The following is a 27,920-nucleotide window of genomic DNA, read 5'->3' as shown; positions in this document are numbered from 1 at the left end:
TCAGCTGGCTAAGTCACAATGATGACTATGAAAAGATGTCCCAGTAACAAATGATTGGTGATTGATATAGTGTCCAACCTCTTGCAATGCACCCTTAAAAGTCAATTTGTCAATTACATCATCATAATCCTTGCTGGGTATTAAGGTCATTTGAACTAGCAATCACTTAGCTGAATAAATGAGAGAAGGCCTGTATAGCACAGGAAGCTCAATTTGGGTTTAAGTTTTTATTGTGGAAAATCAACATGAATTTTAGCAGCATCTAAACAAGTATCTAAATATTTATAAGATGAAACATATCACAATATCATAAATTAAATTAAATTCTTACATTTAATTAAATAATTAATTATATATTAAATTCTCAGGTACAGTCAGCAATTAAAATCAACATAGATTTATTATTCTACTAAAATCACACACTATTGTAATTGCACTTAAAAACAGATTAGTCAGTACTTTTATAAGATCCTGTTGTAACTCATTCATAACCAATGACAGTGAAGTATTTGTAGAATATAAAAAAGAATAACCAGCATAAAAGGTGAATTCAAGTGCTACCAGATGGCTATCCTATACAGCTATTATAAATTAGAATGCCAACTGGGCCTGCAACAGATCCTTGTGGGACTCCTTTAATAATAAAGTTTGGCAGAGAAATAAATCCATCTAATTTATCACATTGTTTTATGTTGAGGCAGATTAATTACAGCAGCAACACAAGGAACCCAAGTTAGCACCAAGATGATATTTTATTTTTAGCTAAAATACCACCAGGTTCTATTCAGCTTTCCTTACTAAGGCACAACTCCCACTGACTTCAATTCAAGTTGACTTCAATGGGTGTTTTGTCTGAGTAAGGAGTGCTAAATAAGGTAGTGAATAGATCTGTATGTAGTCTTCTGGGCTTGAGCCAAAGCCCACTGACGTCAATGGAAAATCTCCCAATGTCTTCAACGGCCTTTGGATCAGACTTTTAGATCACATATATTATACGTTAACTGCATGTCCTTTTAAATAAGCCACTATGGCATCTATGAATCAGAACGCTAAATTTGTCCTTTTCTTTTTCCTCACAAAGGATCTGAACCTTTAAGCACCATCTGGACAGCACTCTGTGCATTTAGGCTATGTTATGCATATTTGGCCTTCAAACACAGATTGCAAACAAATCAGAAATAAACTCTATTATGGGGTATGCAGCAGACACTCATTAAGGGCCTGATTCAATGCCCTCCAAGGTCCATATGAACCGAGTGTGTTTTCTATAATAAAATTATGGAGCCTTATTGCTCTTGAGCTATTCTGTGGAATGTTTATACATACAGTAATTCTGAAATTATTATAGCCCTTACCTCCAAGACACGCACCCATGGCCAATGAAAAGATTAGTGGTTTCACAGGCAGGTTAACATCAGGATCTTGACTCAGGTTAAGAAGCACAGGAATCTGTTATTGAAAAAAATATAAACAAAAACACACGCACATATATATATATGGTAACACTAACCATGAACTGAGCATCAACAAAATCCATTTAATTAAACAATTGAAAATGCTACCAAGAGGTAAGCTATAATATTGGTCTTTTTACAAGCATAGAATTCTCCTCTTGCCTTTTGGGGATTCCTAGTAGGAAGACCTTCCCTGCTAGAGCCTTCTTCACCAACTGAGCGTATGCCACAATTCAGACATAAGACCCCAGCAATGCTTGACTGAATTAGGGCCTAGCAGCGCAGACATTTCCTGGCCATGGTCTGAGACCTGGAAGACAGCTGACTCCTTAAGCACCCCTTAAGTGTCCCCTGTGGAGTGGAGGCAGAGGAACAGACACAGATCCAGCACAGTAACACCCAGAAAATAGTTCTCTGCTAGGCATTCATGGCCAGATCACAGACTCTTTAGGACACTCCCACTAGAGAATCCGGTCCTATATTTATAGTGTGCCAGTTGAGGCATTATTGATAGGCTTTAGCCCCATTTGTTCCTAATGACCTGTTGCCACTACTGGTTGAGGCCACTGAAATCTACTAGAAACAACAAGTGACACCAGGAAAGCATATGATTCTTTATATCTTTTCTAGAGACAAACATACATTATAATGATTTAAAGTAAGAACAAAAATCTTGTAATTTTCTTAAATTAAAAGGGGGCATCCACATTTTAAAATCTTGTATAAACTATATTTAATACCTTGTTAGAAACTCGAGCATATATTTTACCCCACCAGTTTTATTGTTATCTACTTATTTGACAAATTGATTTTGCTTTCAGTTAGAAATGTGGCGACTTATTCTTCTTATTAAAAGTCTACTTAGTCTGTTTGTCAAAAACATCAATAGTGTCATCCTTCTGAGAACAACAGAGACAGCAGGATTGGATTGTTTACCTTTAATTCCCTCAGATGGCTGCTTTTGCAGCAAGAGAAGAAAAATATTGCAAAGTCATGCATTATCAATAGATATGTTTGTCTCCGTGATGGAGTGCTGTATCACATATATTTTTTTCTTTTAAAGGAACTTCAAATCCAACATATAATCATCACCAAACAATAACTGTTATAAGTCAAATTTTGGGTCTGATGTACTATAACCTTCTTCCACATATTTGAAAAGTATTTCTCCTGGGTTTAGGATTTTAATGTAGTGTACATGTATCCTTTGATAATAACAGCAACTCTCCACAAGCATTGCTGCATCTTGAACTTGAACTTTTAAGAACTGGATTGGAGTTGAAAGAAAAATAGTCAGTTAAAGTTCCAGAATTCCAGTTCAAAATATTTCATCGAGCCAAGGAATGCCCCAAGTTTTGTGAACTACCCCAGCTGACACACGTAGAGTACAGAGTCTCATGAAAAGACTAATTCTTAATGCCACCAAATCAATGTTGGATACAACACAACCACATTGTTTCAGTTCCATCCAAGCGTTTCCTCATTCTAATGACTCTGAGTAGTGTATGTAGAATCAAACATCTTGCACTTCAGTAGTAACTCTTGGAGGGTGTTGCAGGGCCCCTCTCTCTCATGCCTCTTCTCAAATCCACAAACAACTCAAAGACCTTTTTCTGGTAAAACACCCCGTGCAGTTTATTTACAATATTGTTTTCCACCACCTTCATACACTATATGGCCTTACATCTATAGGCCTAGGGAGCCCTCAGCTCCTGAGACAAGGAGGGAAAGGTAATCTCCCTCTCTCTTTCTGCTACCTCCCTCCCTTCCTCTTCCTTCCTTTTACATCGTCTGCCTAATGGTCTGAGTAGCCTCTTAGTTCTCCTCAGCACATCCATTAGGCACAGCTCTGATAATTGGGTCTGCTCTGGAATCATTATTAAAGCTGCAGTGACCAGAGTACTGGCTCAACTGCTGTTGCCCAGCACTCTGTCACATAGGGCCTGATCCAAAGACCATTGAAGTCAATGAGAATCTTTCCATTTTCTTCACTGGCTTTTGGATCAGGCCTTTCATCGTTGGATGTCTCCTCTTTTAACAATGATATTTTACACAGGAGAAGTCAGTGTATGAACTTGAATTTAAGAGCAGTGCTTCTCCATTTCTCCCATTAAATAACATTTAATGTCATTTGTAATGTTAATCTATACAATTATATGTGCTATGCATCACTTTTGAACTCTCTGAAAGCTTAAAACCTCAGTCTCATTTACAGATGCAATTAACCCAGTGCTGCAAATAGAGACATAAAATATTAAATGGTTGGAAGGAAATGTGTCATTCTAGGCTTCAATAAATTTTTTTCAGATGAGGATTACTGCCTTTGAACCAAGCTGTATATATTTACAAGGGTCTGCAGCCAGTCAATTTGGTTATTACAAAGCAGGATGCATTTGGCTAAAACAAACAGTACTGCTACCTTTCCCGTATTTATTTCATGTTCTTTGGAATTCAATAATGTTTTGAAATTTTTTAGCTACAACATAGTGCCCTTCAATACAGGCAAAAGCCAATGTCTATTTGTGTGTCAACCATATGCCAAAGCTTATGCTCCTTTCTCCTACCCTCTAAGGGACTATAAACAGTACAGACAACAGTAGCTATATGAGAGCAACAACTTTATATCAGAAGATTAATGTTTCTTTCTTACACTCCTTTCCTTGTTTTTATTGAGGAGAAATCTCTCCTTCACTAATTTCTAGAGAGCTTGCTAGCTTTTCTGGAAAGTTTAATGTGCTGTTGGAAGGATTTAGGGAAAGTGAAGGATGGGGTTCAGCAGAGCAAGGCCAACTTCTCTTTGCCCTTTCGCTACAGGGCTAAGTGCCTGCCTGCAGATACTGAGACAGACGGCATGTCTGTGGAAAATAATTATTGCACCTGAAAGTAAGAGGAGTGCCCTCAAACGCATATTATATTAAGGCAATCCCCTCACTAACCTTGATTCTACAAATGTATAAACTGATGTGCACAGAACAATCCAGGCATCTAACAGCTTTATATAAATGACACCTTTAATTAAAATAGTGTCAGTTAAGAGTGTATTTATTTATATTGTATTATATGTTGTGGTTAGTGCATGGAATGTGTTACAAACATAAAAGTAAAGCAAATATAAAAATCTGAAGATAAACATTTTCTTCACTGCTTTTATAACACATGATTATATTGGTATTAATTTATGTGGAGTCAATTTTATAAATGTATGAAACAAACATTGGGGTTGTTACATTGGTGTAAACAAACAAAAAAAACTGTAGGAAATACCAACGAGTGGGAATCAGCCTCAGGAAATAAATTCAGATCCAAGAAGTATGAATGATTCTACAAGATGCAGTATGTCTTCATATTCCTCTCAGCTCTGTGCCATAAAAGAAGCCTGGGATGATGTCCCCAAAACTAAAGGAAGACTGTAAAGCAGTGACTCTGAAGAAGATTTGGGGGACATGGTGGATAATCAGCTGAACATGAGCTCCCAGTGTGATGCTGTGGTCAAAAGAGCTAATGTATCCTGTGATGCATAAACAGGGGAATCTCAAGTAGAAGTGAAAAGGTCATTTTACCTCTGTATTTGGCACTAGTGTAACCATTGCTGGAATACAGTGGTCCAGTTCTGGTGCCCACAATTCAAGAAGGATGTTGATAAATTAGAGGGGGTTGAGAGAAGAGCCATGTGAATGAATAATGAATTAGAAAACATGCCTTATAATGACAGACTGAAAGTGCTCAATCTATTTAGCTTAACAAAGCGAAGGTTAAGGAGTGACTTGATTACAGTCTATAAGTCCCTACATGGGGAACAAATATTTGATAATGGGCTCTTCAATCTAGCAGAAAATGGTATAACCCATGGCTACGAGCTGAAGCTAGACAAATTCATACTGGAAATAAGGCATAGATTTTTAACGGTGAGAGTAATTCACTATTGAAACTATTTACCATGAGTTGTGGTGGTCTCCAGCACTAACAACTTTTTAATTCAAGATGGGATGTTTTTTCTAAAAGATATATTCTAGGAATTATTTTGGGGGAAGTTGTATGGCCTGTGTTAGACAGAAGGTCTGACTAAATGATCACAATGGTCCCTTCTAGCCTTGGAACATATCAAAATACTTAGAAAAGAACCTGACTCAACAGGTTTTGTGGGTTGTTTCAAACCCCCTTGCTGGAATTGGAATGGAGGGCACTCAGCAAATTATATGGAAATTGATTTTGGTATGTGACTCACACATAGGATTGAAAGGGATCTCCCAAATCATTGAGTCCAGTCCATGCTATTGCAGGCAACTCCATCATATAATCCCATTCATAAACTTAGCAAAGCTGCATTTTACAACTAATTAGGTTATTCATCTCCACTATTCTTATTAGGAGATTGTTCCAGAACCACACTCCACTGATGGTTAGAAATCGTCTTCTAATTTCTACCCTGAATTTGTTCATGGCCAGTTCATTCCCATTTGTTCTTGTGCCAACATTGTCCTTTAACTTAAATAGCTTTTCACAGTTCCTGGTGTTTACTCCCCTGATGTATTTATAGAAAGCCATCATGCCCCCACTCAGCCTTTGTTTTGCTAGGCTAAACAAATCAACTTCTCTTAGTCTCCTTGAGTGAAATAGGCCCTCCATTTCCTTGATCATCCTTTGTTTTACATCATTTGTAAACAAAAATATCACAAAGTGGGCATACTCAAAACAGGGCATATTTTAAAAATTTGGTAACATTTTTTCATACAATTTTCTTATCAAGTTTCCTAATTACTAAAGATAATTTTTAAGCAGGAGCTTGATCTTAACAGACACAATCTTCAATTTCATCTCACAGTGTAAAACAATGATGATTGGTACAGAATTCATTTTTATGAAAAAAAAAAAAAACAGTCACACATGTAGGATCAAGGAGAAGGAAAAGCTAGGTTGTAATGGGGAAAGCTCTCCTTGAAGCACATATATAGATAATGCATTACATTGTGGCTATTAAGCCATGAAGAATATTGGCAGAGAGGAAGAAACGTGCTGCAGCTCACTCAGACAGAATTCCTTTTTCTACTCAAGGTAGCTCATACTGCTGCAGCAACAGCATTTCAATCACCCTTTGAAAGGGAGTGATGGGCATTCCTCTCCCAGCTGGCCCAGTTCTGATCGGTAGTAATAGAGTCCCTCTCTCTCTTCCCACTGCTGAAGCTAGAAACACTGCCAGTACTATCCAGGAAGAGTGTCTTCAGCTACCCCACAGGTCTGTGCCCAATGCCAGCATAGGGACAGAAGGGAGGGTGGAAGGTACCATGTCACATCTCTCCTGTGCACTTGCATAAGGACACACACAAGCTGGCCTGCACATACTTGATAATTGTGTGTTCTTTATTCACGGGTTTTCTTTAAACCTTAATTTTATACCATGTTAAATTCTTGGTACATATTTTTCTAAGAATTACACACTAGAAAAGTGTTTGTTTGGAATGAAAACTGCACACGCTGTTCAAAATGTGTATTCATGGGAAAATGTAGCTGTAGTTCTCAAAACCATTGATGTCTCATTAAGGACAGTCTGTCTCTGCAGATTGCTAGGGTCCAGTCTTACACTTTTACCAGTGGACTGGAATACTGAAGCTTGTACAGAACACTCTGGTAAAGTAGAAGACAAAGGGAGATCCAAAAATTAAAGTGACATTGAGGGCATTAGATACCTATGAAAAATACAGCACTGAAAATGAAAAGCACCTGTCAGTTTTAGAGATAAATAGTTGCAGGTCAAAATCAGTCTGGTTTCTAACAATGAATTGTCAAGTTTCAGTCACCTTGCCAGCAATGTGGTTAATAGAAATTATTTATTACAGTATATTGAGAAAATAGTATTAAAAGTCAACTAAAACTAGGATTTATTATGGCTACATTTTTAGTCCCTGGTAATAAAAGAAAAAATATATATAAACAGATGGCTCAACATATGCAGCTTATAAAACAAATCAATTAAAATAAGGAACATGATTTTTATTACCATTATATCACCTAACATTTTTAGGGGAAAACTCCCTGGCTACTGAATTAACAGTGCTAAGACAGCAGGCATTTAAAATGAAAAAATAAAGCATTTAAGCTGGATTGTTGTGAGTATATTCAACACACACACGGTAAGGAGAACAGGGGCATTGAAAAAAATCAAGAATATTTTTGTGGAATGAAACAAAACAATACTATGTGATTAACCATATGCATTCGGCAAGCATAAACAGCCAGACATATTGTCCAGCATGAAAAGTTTACAGTTCTGTACATAAAACACAAGAGATACAATAATTGAGTATCCACTTTCTGAACTAGTAGGCCCTACTCTTTTGTATCTGCCCTTAGATACATATAGATACAGTGATTTTCAATTTTTTTAGGCTGCATAACTCTTTCCAAATAATGTAATCTACTGTGTACTGCCATCTGAGGTAGGTTCATAATATACCTATGATTTATTGCCAAGTTTCACTAAATAAAATATGCCACTACAGGATTTTTCTTATGTACCCCCTTGTTAAGAGCTCATGTACTCCAGTTTGAAAACCACTGAACCAACTTATTGTGGAGTTTTCTTCTTGTTGCTCTTTTTCTAACAACACGTAACTATTACAAAGTTTAGACCAAACTTATTGGAATGTGTTGAAAACACACTTTATTGCTGAGCTGGATGGACAGAAGTGTATGTTTCTAAAACATTGACAAAATGCTGAATTCAGCTGTCCGATTTTACTTCCACAATTTTCCATCATTTTAATTAAATTAACTGTGACATCATCATCTTTTTAAATGTAGATTTGGGGTAGAAATCTGGATCTTCAATTTTAAATGCTTCAAGTGAACAAAAGACTTTTAGGATTACAATCCATCAGTCAAATTTCAGCCTCCTCTTCTTGTTTTCAGCTCGACCACGGACCCTTGTATTTAGAATCAATCATATTTGTTAGGCAATGGAGAGATTCCATAAATTCTCTTAATCCGTTTTTTGTTTTGTTCTTGTGTGGCTCCAGTTCTTTGTTCCTATTCAGCTCAAACTGATTAGCCCCAATGGTTAGAGCACTCAACTGGCATGTGGGAGACCCAAGTTCACTTCCCCTCTCTGCCTGATACAGAGAAGGGCTTTGAACTTCAGTTTCCCACATTGCAGAGAATGCCCTTACCACTGGGCTAAAGGTTGCAAATGCAGACTGCCTTTTCCTCCTCTACTGGATTGGGCCTTTCCGATTCTCTCCTGTTGAAGCTGTTCCTTTTTTATATAAATAATTAAATGGGCATTGGCGCAGGGACTTCATCTTGGGTCTCTCAAATTCTAGGTTAGTGCCCTAAGCACCAGTTTTTATAGAGTAGTTCTCACTCTTTCCTTGGCCCAATGACTATTCATTGTCATTATGAATTATTATGAACTGACACTATGGATTTAATGCGAGAAGAAGAAGATTTGAGAGCCAGATACTTAAAAGGCCAGAAGCCCAGGGCCAGTGCAAAAATGCAAGTACAATGGAGCACTTAATTTAATACTTAATCATCATAATGGCATTTGCAAATCTGATATTTGCTTGTTCAAATTGCCACTGAAATGCCTAAATGGGATGAATAAGCCCAGTAATAATATTCACTGCCTCTAAGAGGTGGGGGGAATTGTAACACAGTTAAGGTCTCACAAAGCAAGCTTGTTATCAAATAGTTGGACTCACTGCACATAATGGAAGGAAGAAATGCAACTGCTGAAGAGAGACATACCATTGTAGCTGTGAATGGAATGTTGTCAATTAGGGAGGATGCCAGAGCAGAGACCCAGAGTACTAAAATGATAGCAACTGCTAGGCGTTGATCCTCGGGAACCACCTGGTATTAAAAAAAATGAAGTTACAACTCCATTTAAACTGAAAGCTAGCCGACATTTTTTTTTCAGCTCTAGCAATAACTTGATATGTCTGCGTGCTACTAATGGCATCATTGTACAGATTCTTCACTAAATCATCAACACACTCATTTTTAAAAAGGTGATATGAATATAAAATAAATTTTTAAAAAGAAATAACTGAAGGATTTATACACAGCAATTCTACTGATTCAACAGAACCGCGGGAAAGGAGGCATGCAGCAAGTGACATTTCTAACAATCACGTTTATGTTTCATACAAGAAATGTCCTGTGCAGCTATAATTATACAGCTTTTTTTTTCCTCTGTACATTATCTCCCCCACCTTGTTTTATGAATTAAAACTACAGAAAAGACGTACTATTCAGATAAGATCATATATTCTGGCTTTGGAGAGGTATACACGATGTATATTGAAGACCATTCACACTGAAGGATGAAATGCACCCATTGCACATCTGATGCAGAACTACAACCCTTCACATAGCCTTCAATATGCAATGATTAGTCAGTCTATTTATTAAAGCCATACAAATATTTCTCTAGCTTGGGAATGAAATAACTGTAAACATTGAAATGTACCTTTATTAACAAAGCTGTCTGTTCTCCTATATAATCTATTAAATGAAGATGAGCCAAAGCCTAAAAGAGAGAAATTTAGATCAACCAATAGTACGTGAGCAAATATGCAGTTGAAACAAATACTTTAAAGTGAATTAAAACAAAGCCAACAGGTATTTTCTCTCAAAAATGTGTCAATATTCACCCTATGTAAGGTACACATTACAGCTGGGCAAGCTACTGAGAACAGTAGAAATGTCAACAGAGCCACATTATTTGTGGAATTTTGTTGCATTTGAAATGTCAACCAGATTCTCTAAAGGGAATGTAGGGCACAGACATCTCATCTCCATTAACAACACCACTCTGAGGTTTAAAGTTTCCCTTCTTCTGGAGTGGATGCATTTTGTTTGAATACTTGAGTGCAAATTATTTTAAACCTAAAGAAACCCTAGATAGATATGAACCAAGAACCTACAGCAAATATTCCAAACTTTGGACAGTTCAGGCTGAAGTTTGTTCCTTATTCCCAGCAAAGAAAGAAAAGAGGGGAAAGAAAGAAAAAGAAAAATGAAAAAGAAAGATTTTCTGTAAAATAGCTGGACTCAGAACCCAAAAAACAAAAACCAATTAATGGTCACATTCTCAGCTACTGCCAAGAAACACATAGTGCAAGTCAGGGAGGTAGCATATGGAGATGCAAAGTTACATGAAGTTCACCTTTGCATTTTTCCAGTCCAAGGCCTGTTGCATGTAGGGCTGCTCTAATTTACACTGGCTGCTAACAGTTTCAAGGGATGAAACCACATCCAAATATTGATGCTGTCAAGGCTGATTTCCCACTCTAGCACTTCGAGTGCAGAAGGTGGGGGCCCGCAAGGATTCTAAAAATTAAAACTGGCCACTCCAGGCTTGTATTAAACTCCCAAGGTTATAGGTTTTTTCTGACCTTGGATGGGTAGATGCTGCCATCACCCAAGTGCAAAAACCGCTTTGAGAACCCAGGAAGGCACACTTGGAAATTCCTTCCTGTGGGGGTACCCTCAAGCCCTTTCACCTTCCCCCTCCTCCCCCCCTCAAGAGGGAAGAGCTGAGAAAGAAAACAAAGGAAATCAGCTGCTGCCATCAGCTAATTAAACAACGTGCACAAATACCAAGAGGGATTTATAGCTAACTGGCTGGGTGTCCATAAAAGAGAGCTACCCCCCCTCCTTTCATTTATCACAGATGCAGCATAGGGATGCCCTGCCCATACCACTATATTGGTGTAGGGAGGGTGGCGTGGGAACTTCTACCCTGGTTCTGTGGCAGCAGAGGAATCCCATCTCTCTTGCATTATAGTTATCCTCCAAGGGTCCACCAGCCCTGGATCAAGATTATGCTGGCAGCACAGCACAAAGTGGCTACGTTATACCCTAGATCTGAATGTAAATGTTAAAGGGAAAAAAACCCACCCTTGTTCTTTATTTACTCCATCAGTCCAGACCAGACTATTGAACCACATATTCTATGGCAGAGGTGGAGAAATTTGAACCCCACCACGGGAGAATACTAATAACTCAAAACAAATAAAATCAGTGTTCTAAACTTCATTCTCTATTGCCTAGATCTTAGTTAGGGATGTGCACAGGTCATCACACTGAATGTTTAGTTTCCAGTTTTTTATTAGAGGCCAACTCCTATCTTCAGCTTTCCCCAAACTCTTCCCCTTTTCCCAGACCCTAAGCTCAGTTCTCACCTCTTAGCTCTGCTCAGCACAGAAGAGGAGGGCGGGCATTGAAGAGAAAGTTATGGGTCCCTGATTCTGCACTGGCCTGGTCCTAGCATAATTCAGAACAGTCCTGGGACTCCTCTAACTTATGCCACTGTGGACAGTCTGCATAATGAAGCAGACCCCTGACTTGTCACCTCCCTTTCCAGCATGTCCAGAATGGGATTGGGGCGCACTTTTGAGTATCCCATCCCAAGGCTCAGAAGCTCTATTAATACAAATTTTGTTACCTAATGCTGATGGCCTGTCTGTTACAGATACAAATTTCCTACATTTTCATAGCTTCTGAGAATTGCTGGCAGCGCCAAAGAGCCTAGCCTCTTATAATTGTTTTCCTGTGCTACACTAAGCAACAATGGAGCAGTCATCTGAAGCTTCTTCAGGTACATTTCCTACTACACCCTCAAACTCCAGCTGCTCAGGTGGGTTATTGAACGAAAAGAGTACAGGAAGGTCACAGGGGAAAGAGAGCAGGCACCACATGACAGTGATATGAGAGGCACAGGACACATACAATTGAGATGACCCTGAAAGAACAATCAATTCTCTCAAACGAAACAAAACCCTCAGTCTGAGTACCTCTAACCTTTTATTTTACTCTCTCCATTCCCCTATTGAATCAGCATGGAGAATATTCATCATAGCTTTGAATATGAGCAACTGGGAGTCAAACACAGCACTGTCAGAGCGGAAGGCTACAAAAAAGTGCTGCACCTGCTGTAACACAGCTGAGCCAGAGATATTAGTGTGGTTCAGCTGCCAGCAGTGTCTCCTTCTGGGCCAGGAGGTTTAAATTTCAAATTCCAAATATGAAGTTAGGCTCAAACTTAATGTCCATGTTTTTTTGTGGTACTAGGGAGAATGACACTGCAATGACAGGGGAACTGTTTTTCAGTTTTTAGGTCTATCTTTGGTGTCATCCCTGGTGGAAGATCAAGATATAATGGCACTCTTGAAAAAGAATTGAGGATAATTGTAGTGTCCTACCTAGTAAGTCCCTTGTGTTAAAGATGAGTTAGAATATCTAGAGCAATACTGTGCTGTACATTAATTACACATGTACAAAGGGAAAAATTGTACTTTTAGTCTAGACTACTTTTACTTTAGAAAAAGAGAATAAATACAGAGGGAAGCAGGGGAAAGGAGAGGATGCACAGTGATTCCTATATAATGTTCTGCATTTGAAATGAAAAACAAAATGGCAGCTACCTCACTGCTGACCCTGGAAGAGGGAAGAATCGCTTCTGCATTTAATGTTGCAGTACCCAGAAAACAGATGACTACATCTTTCAGTTAAATTCCTCTGTACACTCTACAAACACCAGAAGGGAATGTTTAATCTAAAGAAAAGTCTCTTTTACTGGAAAATTCAAAACTATTAAACATTTGTATTCGTTTTTTAAACATATCTAAATTTGGTTTCTACTTGCGTGCCCCTTTAAAAGTTTCATATTTTTAACAAAATGTACAGAGTAGCAACAACATTAATGACATTTGAGCTTTTCCTCCATGTAGCGAAGAGGTATGGCCGCCCTCAGAGATTGCCAGTGACGGGCAGCCAGCTGCCCCCAGCTGGGCAGAACCAGGAAGGCCACGCTCTCCACACCAGAAACAGAGGGGCAGGACAGGAACAGAAAGTATAAAAGGTGGGCTCTGTAGCTCAGTTGGGAGGCAGCTGACAAAGGAGATGGACACGTTTTCCCCACCGTAGATGCAGGAGCCTGCAGAAGACTTCTGCTGTCCCAAGGAGGGCTCTGAGCTACCCATATGTCCAGACACGCTGGACGCTGAGGAGTTGCTGGGACTGCCGCTTGCAGTGTACCCTGGGGAGATGGACGATGACCCTTGGAAGGTACACCCAAGGGGGAGTATAGGAAGTGCCCCAGGGGCAGCCGACCCAAGTCTGGCTGCAGCACTGCCAGAGATTAGGTCAGCGTGTTATGGTCAGGATCCCCGCTGACCCAGTGGAAGACCACTCTGCCACTGTTAGGGCCCTAGGCTCGGAGTTGGAAAGGGCCCACGTCCCCCCTGCTACTCCTCCCCTGGGGTGGCCATACTCCACGCTCCTTAGGTCAGGAGACCTGCGCTTGCTGGGGCGCTCACCCCTTGCCAGAGCCCCCTAGACTGTACTTGGTGCCATGCCATGCCCCAGGGCCTGGGCCTCTGAACTGTTCACTGCTCTACCCTGTCTGAGGTTTTGAGTCCTAGAAACAGCTAATTTCCCCTTATACAGACTGCCATTGCAGGTGCGTGACAGCGAAGAGGCATGCCCCCCCTCGGAGATTGACAGTGAGGGGTGGCCACGCAAGCCTACACGTCTACACTCCAATAATACCCATTTCAAAAATAAACTTCTCAGCATTTAGCTATCAGCAACAAAGCTTTCTTCCCAATTTTTGTAAGTGGAAGAGTTTAAAAGTGGTTGCCACTTTTCCAAGGAGCATTTCATCTGTCCCAGTTTGTTTCATAAATTAATGATAGTATGGCTCCAGAGAGCCTGAAGAAATATTGTTTTGTTAACCATTCTTCCAATACCCACCAGTGACTAGAGAAACTATAAAAACAAGTTCAGGGGATTATATCAATAGGAACTGCAAGATTTCAGTAAATGGCAAAACTGCTTTCAACATGGTTTACTACATTACATTATAGCCACACAGTGCTCAAATAAAAACATCTAAACTCAAGCTAAAACAGTAGATCAGAGAATGTGACTTACATAAAATGCTAGCACCATAAAACTATGGTGACTTCAGCAGGGATTCCCAGTCCTGCCTAACATATTTCAGGATAGCATTAGAAACTGCATGTGTGAGAATGTATTTGAACGGGTGGCACTAGGTCACAATAGATGAACGAGTGGTGTTCTGAACTCCTTTCAGCTGATCGCAACCTTTCCGATGATCAGAGCCTCCAATAATCTTTCAGTTTACTAGGCTTTGAACTCCTTATTTGGTATATTAAACAGAACTAGCTGACTTATTCATGACAAATATCTGCTGCAAATGTAGCCCATTTTTCTGTTGATGAATTGTTCATAAATAAATTCAGATATACACATCTATTTGCTGGTTTCAGAGTAGCAGCCGTGTTAGTCTGTATCCGCAAAAAGAACAGGAGTACTTGTGGCACCTTAGAGACTAACAAATTTATTAGAGCATAAGCTTTCGTGGACTGCAACCCACTTCTTCGGATGCATATAGAGTGGAATATATATTGAGGAGATATATATACATACCTACAGAGAGCATGAACAGGTGGGAGTTGTCTTACCAACTCTGAGAGGCCAATTAAGTAAGAGAAAAAACTTTTGAAGTGATAATCAAGATAGCCCAGTACAGACAGTTTGATAAGAAGTGTGAGAATACTTACAAGGGGAGATAGATTCAATGTTTGTAATGGCTCAGCCATTCCCAGTCCTTATTCAATCCTGAGTTGATTGTATTAGTTTGCATATCAATTCCAGCTCAGCAGTCTCTCCTTGGAGTCTCTCACAGATCTTGGGAGGCAGACCTGTCCTCACTTACAGACAACCCCCCCAACCTAAAGCAAATACTCACCAGCAACCACACATCACTGAACAAAACCACTGACCCACGAACCTATCCTTGTAACAAAGCCCGATGCCAACTCTGTCCACATATCTATTCAAGTGACATTATCATAGGACCTAATCACATCAGCCATACCATCAGGGGCTCGTTCACCTGCACATCTACCAATGTGATATATGCCATCATGTGCCAGCAATGTCCCTCTGCCATGTACATTGGCCAAACCGGACAGTCTCTACGCAAAAGAATTAATGGACACAAATCTGACATCAGGAATCATAATACTCAAAAACCAGTGGGAGAACACTTTAACCTGTCTGGTCATTCAATGACAGACCTGCGGGTGGCTATCTTACCACAGAAAAACTTCAAAAACAGACTCCAACGAGAGACTGCTGAGCTGGAATTGATATGCAAACTAGATACATTCAACTCAGGATTGAATAAGGACTGGGAATGGCTGAGCCATTACAAACATTGAATCTATCTCCCCTTGTAAGTATTCTCACACTTCTTATCAAACTGTCTGTACTGGGCTATCTTGATTATCACTTCAAAAGTTTTTTTCTCTTACTTAATTGGCTTCTCAGAGTTGGTAAGACAACTCCCACCTGTTCATGCTCTCTGTAGGTGTGTATATATATCTCCTCAATATATGTTCCATTCTATATGCATCCAAAGAAGTGGGCTGCAGTCCACGAAAGCTTATGCTCTAATAAATTTGTTAGTCTCTAAGGTGCCACAAGTACTCCTGTTCTTTTTACATCTATTTGCTATTTATAGTTATTTGACTATGCAAACAAATTTCAAATTATGAGTTGTTTATAAACTGCTCTTTTTGACTATTCACGGTGTGAGACTGTTCACCTAAGTCAGATCATGGCCTTATTTCTGCACCACGATTGGAAGATTGAAACTTTTATAACAGAATAATGACTAGTGAATACTGAGCATTCTTGTGCATGCACCTTGTTTGCATGTGAATGCGGGTATTCATACGAAGATCACCCATTCTCCAAACATTTGTGCCAAACCAAAACAAAAATTTCACATCAACATTCTGAAATAGTGACTCAAACGTGATTGAATCAACCAGCCATTCAGAAATTGAATGCACAAACAACGAATTAAACTATTCAAGCCTCACTTGCACTCAATGTTTTAATGATGATTTTCTGTATTTGAAATTTGGTCTTGTGTGCTAGATCACACAAACAGTTTTCAAACAGATCTCATTTGAAGCCTCTCAGATGAGCCATTTTGTAGTCAGGATATGGGGAAAAGTGAGATTTCTTCAAACTACGACTAACTTCTGTTTTTTCTATGGCTTGTCTAAATAACTTTAAACTTGGTTAAAAAATAATTGTCTGGTCACATGGAATGCACATGTCAAGTTTTAAACTAACCCTCTCCTTATTAGAAATTATGGAAGAGAAAGGGGAAGAGGACAAAATCCAGGTTATAATGAAAAGTGAGACTTCACTCCAGAGCAGCTCTCCCCATTCCATAATTCTGTTCTCTGTTATTATAACTAAACTATTAACAGAAATATTACAGAGCTTTCACCCCCTTCTTGTGTGAGCCCTCTATTCAGGATGATGCTTGCCCCCATTATTCGAGTTCTTCTTGCAATTCTAACTGTCCAGATTATAGAAATCACTGGTTAAAAATAAAGAGGACTAAGTGCATTTTTGTCTTAATTCTTCTTACCTCCATTAGAACAAACAGTGCTGCAAAGAAAAGAAGTGTTGCCCATTCCACTCTGTTTAGTATCATCTCAAAATCATGGATGTCAGCTAACACTAGTAGCCAAATAGCTCCCAACATTGCAATCCACCCTGCATTAAAAAAGGAGAACAGGGAGTATTTGTTACATTTTCTAGATTTGTCTAAGATGCACATTTATTTTTCTAAGGACATAAAATATACAGTAACACATTTTTCATTTAAACATTTTCTGACCTATTTTTTGTGCTGACTGTGTAGCAACGAAATTTCACAAATCTCTTTTACAAGAATATGTTCTAGATTTATGTAGAAATAGAAACCTTGTACAAATGTAGGAGGAGATCCACGTTTGATTAACAATCTTATGCTGTTGGGGCCAGCAGTTTCTGGGAGTGCTGAGGAATCAACAAGTATGTTCAGGCTTTAGCAACAGGAAGCATCTTGTGCTGCTGAAAAATCCACTGAGTTTGCTTCACAAATAAAATTCCATCTGATTAGGGTAGGCACTGAAAGGCATTCTCTGTCCAGTCCTCCTCATACAGGATATTTTGGCTAAAGGATAAACTGAGGAAAGGAAGGCTATTCCAGGATAGGGGGTTCTCTCTTAAAAACAGTGATAAACTATGTATACATGGAGTATTCCTGTACCGACATTTACATATATACTGTATGTAGATGTTAATACAGTTAGACAGACAAAGTGGGTGAGGTAATCTCTTTTACTGGACCAACTTCTGTTTGAGAGAGAGACAAACTTTCAAGCTTTCTCACCAACAGTAGTCCAGTAAAAGAGATTACCTCACCCACCTTCTATGTCTAATATCTTGGGACTATCATGACTAAAATAACACAGCATACATTAATACACTTATACACTTCTTTTCATCCACAGATGTCTAAAAGCTCAAAGGTCAATATTCAACCAGGGAAAACAACCACAGCATTTCCTGACTCATACTCTAGGGTTATTGTCAACATTATTTAAAAATGTATTCTGGAACTGTCTGTGCATGAAATGGCAATTTTTGCCAAGGGACTATGCCAAATTTCAAGCTAAAAAACCAGATTTCAAAGAGAATTTTCACTAGGCATATGCCCATTTTTGCTCAGAAGGAAACTCGACTGGATAAGGGGCCAATATTTGGATGAAAAACTATTGATATACATCATTTTTGAATTGTTAATGATATGCACAAAGCTCCTCACCATTTCAAGTTATTTCTCTTTTTGTTGTGACTATTTCCTACATCTCTATCAAAGTGTTATAGTTGGAACATTATATCTCTGGGGGAAAAAATCCTTCCTGGTAGAAATCTTAAAGTCAAAACTAATAATCAAGTACTGAAGATGATTTAGAGATACTAAGATCCTGCCACAGGGTAGATAGATACATAAAATGGCCTTCTAAGAGGCCACTTCTAGCTCATTGATATTGTGAAATAGCAAAATACAGCAGATTGATTCCATGCACTTAAGATCTGGGGCCATTCATCTGGTACATATGTGCTTCTGCTTCCCTTGTCCCCAAGGAACATAGAACATAAAAATGGCCATACGGGGTCTGACCAATGGTCCGTCTAGCCCAATATCCTGTCTTCCAACAGTGGCCAATGCCAGGTGTTTTAGAAGGAATGAACAGAACAGGTAATCATCAAGTAATCCATCCCCTGATGCCCATTCCCAGCATCTGGCAAACAAAGCCTAGTTTTTAAGAAAATCCAAAGGTTTAAAATTAAAACTCAATGACATTCCATCTAAATTTGATTAAAAAATAAAAATAGAAACATACAGATCAAATATCCTCTCCGTTAATGAAGTTAGCAAATGTTGACTGATGCCCTTCAATTCCTAAAGAAAGAGATCCACTGTAGTTCTATACAAAGATTCCCTTACACAGGAGATGCAATTTTTATTCTTCCAATACATATGTAGTTTTGGAACTTTAAATAACATATTGCATGCTTTCAAGGGAATTTTAGATTAATTGTGATCCTTGGAGCACAGCACAATTGTTGAAAATACTGCATGTATAAAATTAGAGAGAAAATTTCTTTTAGTTATGTAGCACTCATTAGAATGTCAAGAAAGGCCTTTATAAAGCCACATAATATTGGATCCTGATTAGGAATTTTCATTGCCTTTTAATGGATTTGTAAAATAGTCATTTATATATTATGTTATGTTCTACTATATAAACACTTTCCCCCTTGACTTTAACTGCTAGCGCAGTCAAGTGTCAGAGGAGTAGCCATGTTAGTCTGAATCTGTAAAAAGCAACAGAGGCGCCTTTAAGACTAACAGAAGTATTGGGAGCATAAGCTTTCGTGGGTAAGAACCTCACTTCTTCAGATGCAAGTAATGGAAATTTCCAGAGGCAGGTATAAATCAGTCTGGAGATAAAGAGGTTAGTTCAATCAGGGAGGGTGAGGTGCTCTGCTAGCAGTTGAGGTGTGAACACCAAGGGAGGAGAAACTGCTTCTGTAGTTGAATAGCCATTCACAGTCTTTGTTTAATCCTGATCTGATGGTGTCAAATTTGCAAATGAACTGGAGCTCAGCAGTTTCTCTTTGGTGAATAGGTTGGTTGCTGGTGAACAGCAACCACACACCGCACCATAACAACTCTAACTCAGGAACCAACCCATGCAACAAACCTCGATGCCAACTCTGCCCACATATCTACACCAGCAACACCATCACAGGACCTAACCAGATCAGCTACAACATCACCGGCTCATTCACCTGCATGTCCACCAATGTTATATATGCCATCATGTGCCAGCAATGCCCCTCTGCTATGTACATTGGCCAAACTGGACAGTCACTACGCCAGAGGATAAATGGACACAAGTCAGATATCAGGAATGGCAATATACAAAAACCTGTAGGAGAACACTTCAACCTCCCTGGCCACACAATAGCAGATGTAAAGGTAGCCATCTTACAGCAAAAAAACTTCAGGACCAGACGCCAAAGAGAAACTGCTGAGCTCCAGTTCATTTGCAAATTTGACACCATCAGATCAGGATTAAACAAAGACTGTGAATGGCTATCCAACTACAGAAGCAGTTTCTCCTCCCTTGGTGTTCACACCTCAACTGCTAACCTCGTTATCTCAAGACTGATTTATACCTGCCTCTGGAAATTTCCATTACTTGCATCTGAAGAAGTGAGGTTCTTACCCATGAAAGCTTATGCTCCCAATACTTCTGTTAGTCTTAAAGGTGCCACAGGACTCTCTGTTGCTAGCGCAGTGTTTCTCAAACTGGGGTCGCCGCTTGTGTAGGGAAAGCCCCTGACGGGCCGGGCCAGTTTGTTTACCTGCCCCATCCGATTGCGGGTCCCGGCCAATGGGGGCTGCTGGAAGCGGCGCAGGCCAAGGGACTTACTGGCCGCTGCTTCCAGCAGACCCCATTGGCCTGGAGCTGCGAACCGCAGCCAGTGGGAGCCGCGATCGGCCTGACCTGCGGACGGGTTAATTCTTGGTAAACAAATTGGCCCGGCCCACCAGGGGCTTTCCCTACACGAGCGGCGACCTCAGTTTGAGAAACACTGATCTTGGGCATTCCAAAGGCAAGAAGTTAAGCTCTTTAGAAATATTTATAAGCCACAGGAAGAAAAGTTGTTCAAGGTCAGGGATGCTTTAGCAGTATCCACAGAAGGGGTGAACTCCTAATCTCTGTCCATCGCATCCCTTGGCTATCACCATTGACAACTCTATTATATCCTTCCTGCCTTCCAAACTAAAAACAAAGTATAAGCTATTAATGCAAATTAAATGATTAATTAACTCCGACTTGCTTGGTGTGATCTTCACCATAGCTAAAGATCTTTCAGTATAAATAAAGACTATGATGAATTAATGGTTCACATGAATTAACTGATTTCTCTCTCAACTATCTAGTCTCAGCCACTACTGCACCACAGCAAAACCAAACAGAGAGGCAATGTTCTGTCCTCACATAGATAAAGTCAATACGAGTTTTGGATTCAAGTCTAAAGGTAAAATTAGGTCCCAAAGCCCTGATTCTCCACCACCTTTGCCCCTATCGTACCCTCAACATTTATACCTATACAAACCAAGTGCTAAATGGCAGCATTTTAGACCCATATTGCACAAGTGTAACATTTAGCAAACCTGGAACATTTAAGAACTAACAGTTCTTAATATTTCTGGAGCAATCTGTGTAAATATCTTGGCATTTTTTTGTTTCTTCCTGCCTGTCATGAAGACAAATCACCTTAAATGTGCTATACAGAGGGAATAATTATTTGCTAATGTTTATGTAAAGTAACTGAATTGCATAGAGAAGCATATTGTAACTCATTTGTTAACATGGTGCCAATGTTTTATTAGGATGTTTTTCTACAAGTTACTGCCAGTCTTTATAAACTGTATTAGGTTTACACACACATGTTTACTACAAGACAGCCTCCAGTGTGGCTTTCTTCATTCCTCTCTAGCAGATCCCAGAGAGTAGTGATGGGTAGCAGCTCCTAGCCCTCAAGCTCTCACATGTGCAGCTGTACAGGGAGCAATCATATCACCTCTCTCTTTTTTAAACATATGTAGTATAGGAGACACTAGGAAAGAAATTATTATGCTATCATGCCCCCGCACTATAATTACACACAACTTTCCATCTCTTTCTCCGAAGGCGCAATCTATGTCATCATATACTGTGTCCCAGGCAAAACAGAAGTGAGGAACAGGGAAACACTTCAAGGAGTTTAATCAAGACTTTGACCATACTCTTAAATCATCTGCCTTAAGAGGCCTCCACGTATCACTAGACTTAGCCCTAGTCCATGGAAACCAGACTGAAATGGTGCCTTCTTCCAAATCCAGCTAACCAGGGGACCACGCCCACTGATACAGACCTAATCACTCCGTGGGTTTACTGTGTTCTGACTGGACTAGAGTAACTTCCTTTCCCCAGGACTGTCTGTGTCTATCAAAGTTAACTAGAAACGCCACTTTGTGCAATGCGTGGCAGACAGCCTCTGGGGATGGACTAGCTATGGAGAACATATCACGTCAGAGCTTTGTGCACTCAGTTGGCTTCCCGCTCACCCTTGCTCCAGTTTAGGGTCCATTCCCTAATCTTGAACTATTTTAAGGAACTAGGGTACTTTGGAGACTGGCTACTCTATTCAAGACTCTCAGAGCCCATTGTACCCTGCAGGGACACAGAAACTATCTGCGTCCATGGGGAAACTATCAAGACTTGCATCTCATGAAGTGGGCATTCACCCACGAAAGCTTATGCTCCAATACTTCTGTTAGTCTTAAAGGTGCCACAGGACCCTCTGTTGCTTTAAGCCTAAACTTGTTGATGGATATAAACTCTCAATTTGTTTTTGTGTCTACATTGGTGTTTAACTTACATAACTCCTCTGCCTTCCCGGTATTTATCCCTCTGGTGTATTTATAGAGTGCAAGCATCTCTCTCCTCAGCCTTCTTTTGGTTAGGTTAAGCCAGTGTTTTTCAAACTGGGGTCGCCGCTTGTGTAGGGAAAGCCCCTGGTGGGCCGGGCCGGTTTGTTTACCTGCCCCGTCCGATGGTCCAGCCAATCGCGGCTCCCACTGGCTGCGGTTCACCGCTGCAGGCCAGTGGGAGCTGCTGGAAGCAGTGGCCAGTAAGTCCCTTGGCCTGCACCATTTCCAGCAGCTCCCATTGGCCTGGAGCAGCGAACCACGGCCAGTGGGAGCCGCGATCGGCTGGACCTGCGGACGGAGCAGGTAAACAAACTGGCCCGGCCCACCAGGGGCTTTCCCTACACAAGCAGCGACCCCAGTTTGAGAAACACTGGGTTAAACAAAGCCAAGTTCTTTGAGTCTCCTCTCATAAGGTAGGTTTTCCATTCCTCCGATCATCCTCATAGCCCTTCTCTCCACCTGTTTCAGTTTGAATTCATCTTTCTTGAACATGGGAGAATAGAACTACACACAGTATTCCAGATGAGGTCTCAAAAATGCCTTGTATAATGTCTCTACAGGGAATACCTCACCTGATGCATCCTAGGACTGTATTAGCATTTTTCACAGCTGCATCACATTGACCACTCATAGTCATCCTGTGATCAAACAATACACCCAAGTCTTTCTCCTCCTCAGTCACTTCCAACTGATAAGTCCCCAGCTTACAGCAAAAATTCTTGTGGTTAGTCCCTAAATGCATGACCTTGCACTTTGCACTATTAAATTTCATCCCATTTCTATTACATCCTACATGGTTTGTGTTTTAGAAATATAATAGATCAGAGAGAGAGAGAGAGAGAGAGAGAGAGAGATAAATCAGTCAGTGTGTTTCTTGTTTGATGGACTGATCTTAAACTCCTGTTCTGTACAGTTATGGTTTCTACGGGATACAGTTACAGTTTCTATTGATTGTAGAGAAATAGGACTATCATGAAACTTTAATGTATCATGCACTCTGAAAATTCTGTGATGCCTCCTACACAGGAAGGATGTGCACATATTCTGCACTGCCCCAGGAAAAAACAGAAATAGTTTTGTGCTTTGGTTTAGTTGACATTAAACTCTACTGAGAAAGAAAATCTTCAGAACAGAAAAATCTCTCATTGCAAACAGAATATTATTGCAGCCCAAAAGAAAGCTGACTTTCTATTTTGAAAATAATCAAGCACGTGAATTAGTGTCTAGAATATGAGGAAGGAGAGGGGAAAGATAACCATGGCAGCTGCAGACTTTGCAAATGACTAATTAAGAAAAAACTGTTGCTTTTAATAACTGGGATATTATTTGGCTTACATCCAAATTGAAAAGCTTGATGAAATAGGCATCCTTCTAAGAATCTGAAATCCTTAGAAACCATATATGCATCTTAATTGTTGTAATCTGAAATAGTTTTCTTTGCATGAAAATCTTAAGGGCACATCCAGAGTTTCCATTTGTGCAAGTCATCAGACACATTTGCAGTGAAGACAACTTTTTTTTTATATCATATAGGTACACACACACAGAATACAAAGTGATATTAGCATGAGTTTGGTGTGACTGCACTGGCAAAGTCACTAGTAAATTAAGTAGATCATCCCAAACAAGTGGTGATAAAAACAATACTACACAATAATACCATTTATTCTGAACATGTTACAGAAAAAGTTTTAGCTACGTTTTACTGAGCTTCAAAAAAATGTTAGTACTATGAGTTGCAGCCCTGTTCTTGCCTTCAAAGGGACTACTCACATGCTTAAAATTAAACATGTGCCTAAATAGTTTACCAGATTGAGGCCTCATTTAATATTAGCCTAGCAGTATAGAGCCCAGAGGGAGACATGAAAATCTGTATAAATAACCACAAGTATTTTTCTCTACCTAAAAATGTTATGATTTGAAAGCCTAATATCAATGTGCAAAACAGATGCTGGGTTCCATTAGCAAGGTTGGAAGTTTCCCTATCCAGTTGTATACAGATTCCATTGCTAGCCCTGTGCAGCGACAAGATATTGAAATTTAAACCCATCACTGGTGAAGTTTGCCCCATTCTAGAACTTGGGCCAGAGTAATTTTGAATGGAAATTCCCCCATGTGAGAGAAACAAAGAAACAAATTTCTCTGACAGGTTGCCTTTTTCTTTTTAGGCGGTTGTTTGTTGAAGCCTCAAGGTGTGGAATTTTAGAAGTAGTCCCAGAGTAGATGAATTCTTTGCCATTGCAGGCCCATGTATTAAATTCACATGGTTCTCCAATTAGTTATGTTGGTATCACCACCACATGCAGTGGGAATATGTATGTACACAGCCATTTGTGCATATAACGGGTATGTGTGTATTATACAGGTAAAATAGTACCTCTATATTAAGGCTGGAGTCTATTTTACAATTAAAGAAGATATTCAGCCTCTTTGTTTTGCAAGATGAATACAGTGCAGCTTTCCCAAATTTACAGCACATTATTTGTGAGTAAAGACTGAATTTTCTGGAATTTGTAAATAATTCTGTTACTTGATTTATGAATTGAAATTAATTAAAAATTAGCCCTTTAAGAAAACTCTTTTCCCCTGTCTCTCACTTTTCGTCAGTTCCTTTCTGCTGATAAATGGCTGGCCTGTTATAATTGGCATTTTCCATATAGTTAAAACTCCCCACCAGCTAGTGATGAGTGTGCATTTAACAAAATCAGTTTGCAATTAAACACCATTATTAATGATTTTTCTCCTATCTTTTCCAGTGTATTCAAAAATTTTCTTCAGTCAAAATGACCACTATTACTCATAACTTTGTGTGTGTGTGTGTGTGATTTGTGCATGTGTGTGTTTTTGGGACCCACCAGGTACGTTCAGGGCTAGCAACTAACGTGTCTTCAGTGCTTTCCTTCAAGTCATGGTACACCTTGCATGCTATTAAGTATATTAAGAAGGTTTGGGGCACAACAGCACTCCAGCAACCCCATCAAGAGGGGACAACTATACATCTTATATGTGCTGTATCAAAAACCCAGGATGTTCCCCAAATGAAAATTTGTTTACAAGGGATGAAACTTTGCTAGGGATGTCATATCTAAAAATTAGGGAATGCCAAGTTATGGAACATCTCTTAACCACTCACTAATGCCCAAACACATCTCCACGGATGGTGTTAGATTCCACATCTTCACAAGGAACTTCCATCGGCCTCCAACACAAGAAAAAACACACAACACATTAAACTCCCTCACAGTAGAATACAAAACTTTAATTACAGCTTCATATTTCCTCCACAAAAATATGCAACCTGAGTACACATGCACTCCACACATGCAACCTGAGTACACATCAACACTGAGTGTGTGTGTGTGTGTGTGTGTGTGTGTGTGTGTGTGTGTGTGTGTGTGTGTGTGTGTGTGTGTGTGTGTGAGAGAGAGAGAGAGAGAGAGAGAGAGAGATCAGACAGATACACACAAAATGTGGAACTATTTGGATCCATTAATGAAATTAAAGACATAGAATCACTGAAATGTAGAACTGGAAGGGAACCTCGATACATCATCTAGTCCAGTCCCCTGCACTCATGGAAGGACTAAGTATATCTAGACCAACCCTGACAGGTGTTTGTCTAACCTGCTCTTAAAAACCTCTAAGGACAGAGATTCCACAACCTACCTAGGTAGTTTGGTCCAATGCTTAACTACGATGACAGGTAGGAAGTTTTTCTTAATTTCTAACCTAAATCTCCCTTGCTGTAATTTAAACTGTAATTAAATTTAAATTAAAATTTACATTTTATCGTGTCTTCAGTGGATAAGGAGAACAATTTATCACCCTTCTCTTTATAACAACCTTTTATATACTTGAAGACTATTATCATGTCCCCACTCAGTCTTCTCATCTTCAGACTAAACAAACCCAGTTTTTCAATTTTTCCTTGTAGGTTTTCTAGATCTTAAATCATTTTTGTTACTCTTCTCTGGACTTTTTCCAATTTGTCCACATCTTCCCCACAGTGTGATGCACAGAACTGGACACGGTACTCCAGTTGAGGCCTTATTAGTGCTAAGTAGCATGGAAGAATTACTTCTCCTGTCTTGCTTACAACACTCCTGCTAATAAATCCCAGAATTATGTTTGCTTTTTCTGCAACAGTATTACACTGTGGACTTATTTAGTTTGTGATCCACTATAACCCTAGATCCTTTTCTACATTACTCCTTCCTAGGCAGTCATTTCCATTTTGTATTTGTGTAATTGATTATTCCTTCCTAAGTGGAGTACTTTGCATTTGTCCTTGTTGAATTAAATCCTATTTATTTCAGACCATTACTCCAGTTTGCCAAGATCATTTGAAATTCTAATCCTGTCCTCCAAAGCACTTACAACCCCGCCCAGCTTGGTATCATCCACAACTTTATAAATGTACTCTCTATGCTATTTCAAAATCATGTATGTGGACTAAAATGCTGAAAAATTCCACTCAGAAAGAACCCCTTCTGCTGGACTCTCTTTTTCTAAAAGTTCTGAATGTAAAATAAAATGGTACTGCACTGAAGTATTTTAAAGCATCTTAATTTTAGTGCTGTTATTTTACCATATGTACCTGAATACACAAATTGTATGAACATGTGTTAAGTTTTTAGAAATAATAAATGTTGGCACCAGCTAAGTATTTTTAATCTTTAATAGACTTTCTAACATTGCCTGAACACAATCTTGTACCGTCTTTATTAGATCTCTTCTGTTAAGTAAGTGATATTTGTTGGCCTCTTAAAACAGGTCTCACTATATATAAATGATTTCTAGGCTGTTATGCCACTTGCAGTAGCACATTTTAAGACTGCCTCAGGGATGAAACTGTGATGGTGATTGTGTAGGGCAGTTTGCAATGTGACAATGGTAGCTTCATCCAGCATGAGTGAATGGAAAGAATGGGAGAGAGCTGAAAAGAAACCGCAACCCATGGTGGAGGGAAGAGATCAAATGAAAAAGCAAAGACCATAGAATGAGGAGAAAAGGAGACACAACAAGACCAGCTGCTTTTCAGCCACAGATCAGCACATCCACAGTATGAGTGACACCAGATTAAAATTCCAAGGTCAACTGGACTTTATTCAGGTAATCTTTTGTTAAAATAATAGCAATTGGTCACTGTGGGGTCAGAGTGGAGAAATCACATCCACCATTGCATTACAAAGTCCACACTCACTAATCTTGTGATAGTCCTGTTTAACCCAAGTGATAGAAGGTGTGATGATATTTAAGGTAGAATTCTGTGAAAAACACAATTAAACATTGACATCTGAGATGGCCAAATGCCTCAGGTCACTACCAGTGCCCTAGCTACAGGAGATTTGTATGGACAGATGTAACAGCTACATGACTTCCTATGTTACACAAGTATATATGCCTGCATCGTTTTACACAGCCTTCCCTCAGTAAAAGCTGCCAGATTTTTAAAAAGACAAATATTAAAATATATATCCTACATCATCCTTATGAGTCAAAAAATAAAATGAAGGGGGTTTGAATAT

The 27,920-nt window shown here is 39.4% G+C and overlaps 1 protein-coding gene across 3 annotated transcripts in view; it reads right to left on the bottom strand.

Moving 5' to 3' along the window:
• Nucleotides 1–27,920, bottom strand: part of OCA2 (OCA2 melanosomal transmembrane protein) — a 351,992-nt gene that overhangs the window by 84,254 nt on the left and 239,818 nt on the right. For all 3 annotated transcript variants that reach the window (XM_065580822.1, XM_065580824.1, XM_065580823.1), the window contains 4 exons: nucleotides 16,936–17,063; nucleotides 9,922–9,981; nucleotides 9,198–9,302; nucleotides 1,356–1,449 (listed from right to left, as the gene is read on the bottom strand). In XM_065580822.1, the coding sequence (XP_065436894.1) occupies nucleotides 1,356–1,449; nucleotides 9,198–9,302; nucleotides 9,922–9,981; nucleotides 16,936–17,063 (387 nt within the window). The remainder of the gene's footprint in view (nucleotides 1–1,355; nucleotides 1,450–9,197; nucleotides 9,303–9,921; nucleotides 9,982–16,935; nucleotides 17,064–27,920) is intronic.

The sequence above is a fragment of the Chrysemys picta genome, chromosome 1 (assembly GCF_011386835.1).
Source record: "Chrysemys picta bellii isolate R12L10 chromosome 1, ASM1138683v2, whole genome shotgun sequence".
Classification (NCBI taxonomy): domain Eukaryota; kingdom Metazoa; phylum Chordata; order Testudines; family Emydidae; genus Chrysemys; species Chrysemys picta.
This window is presented reverse-complemented; position numbering and strand designations above follow the sequence as displayed.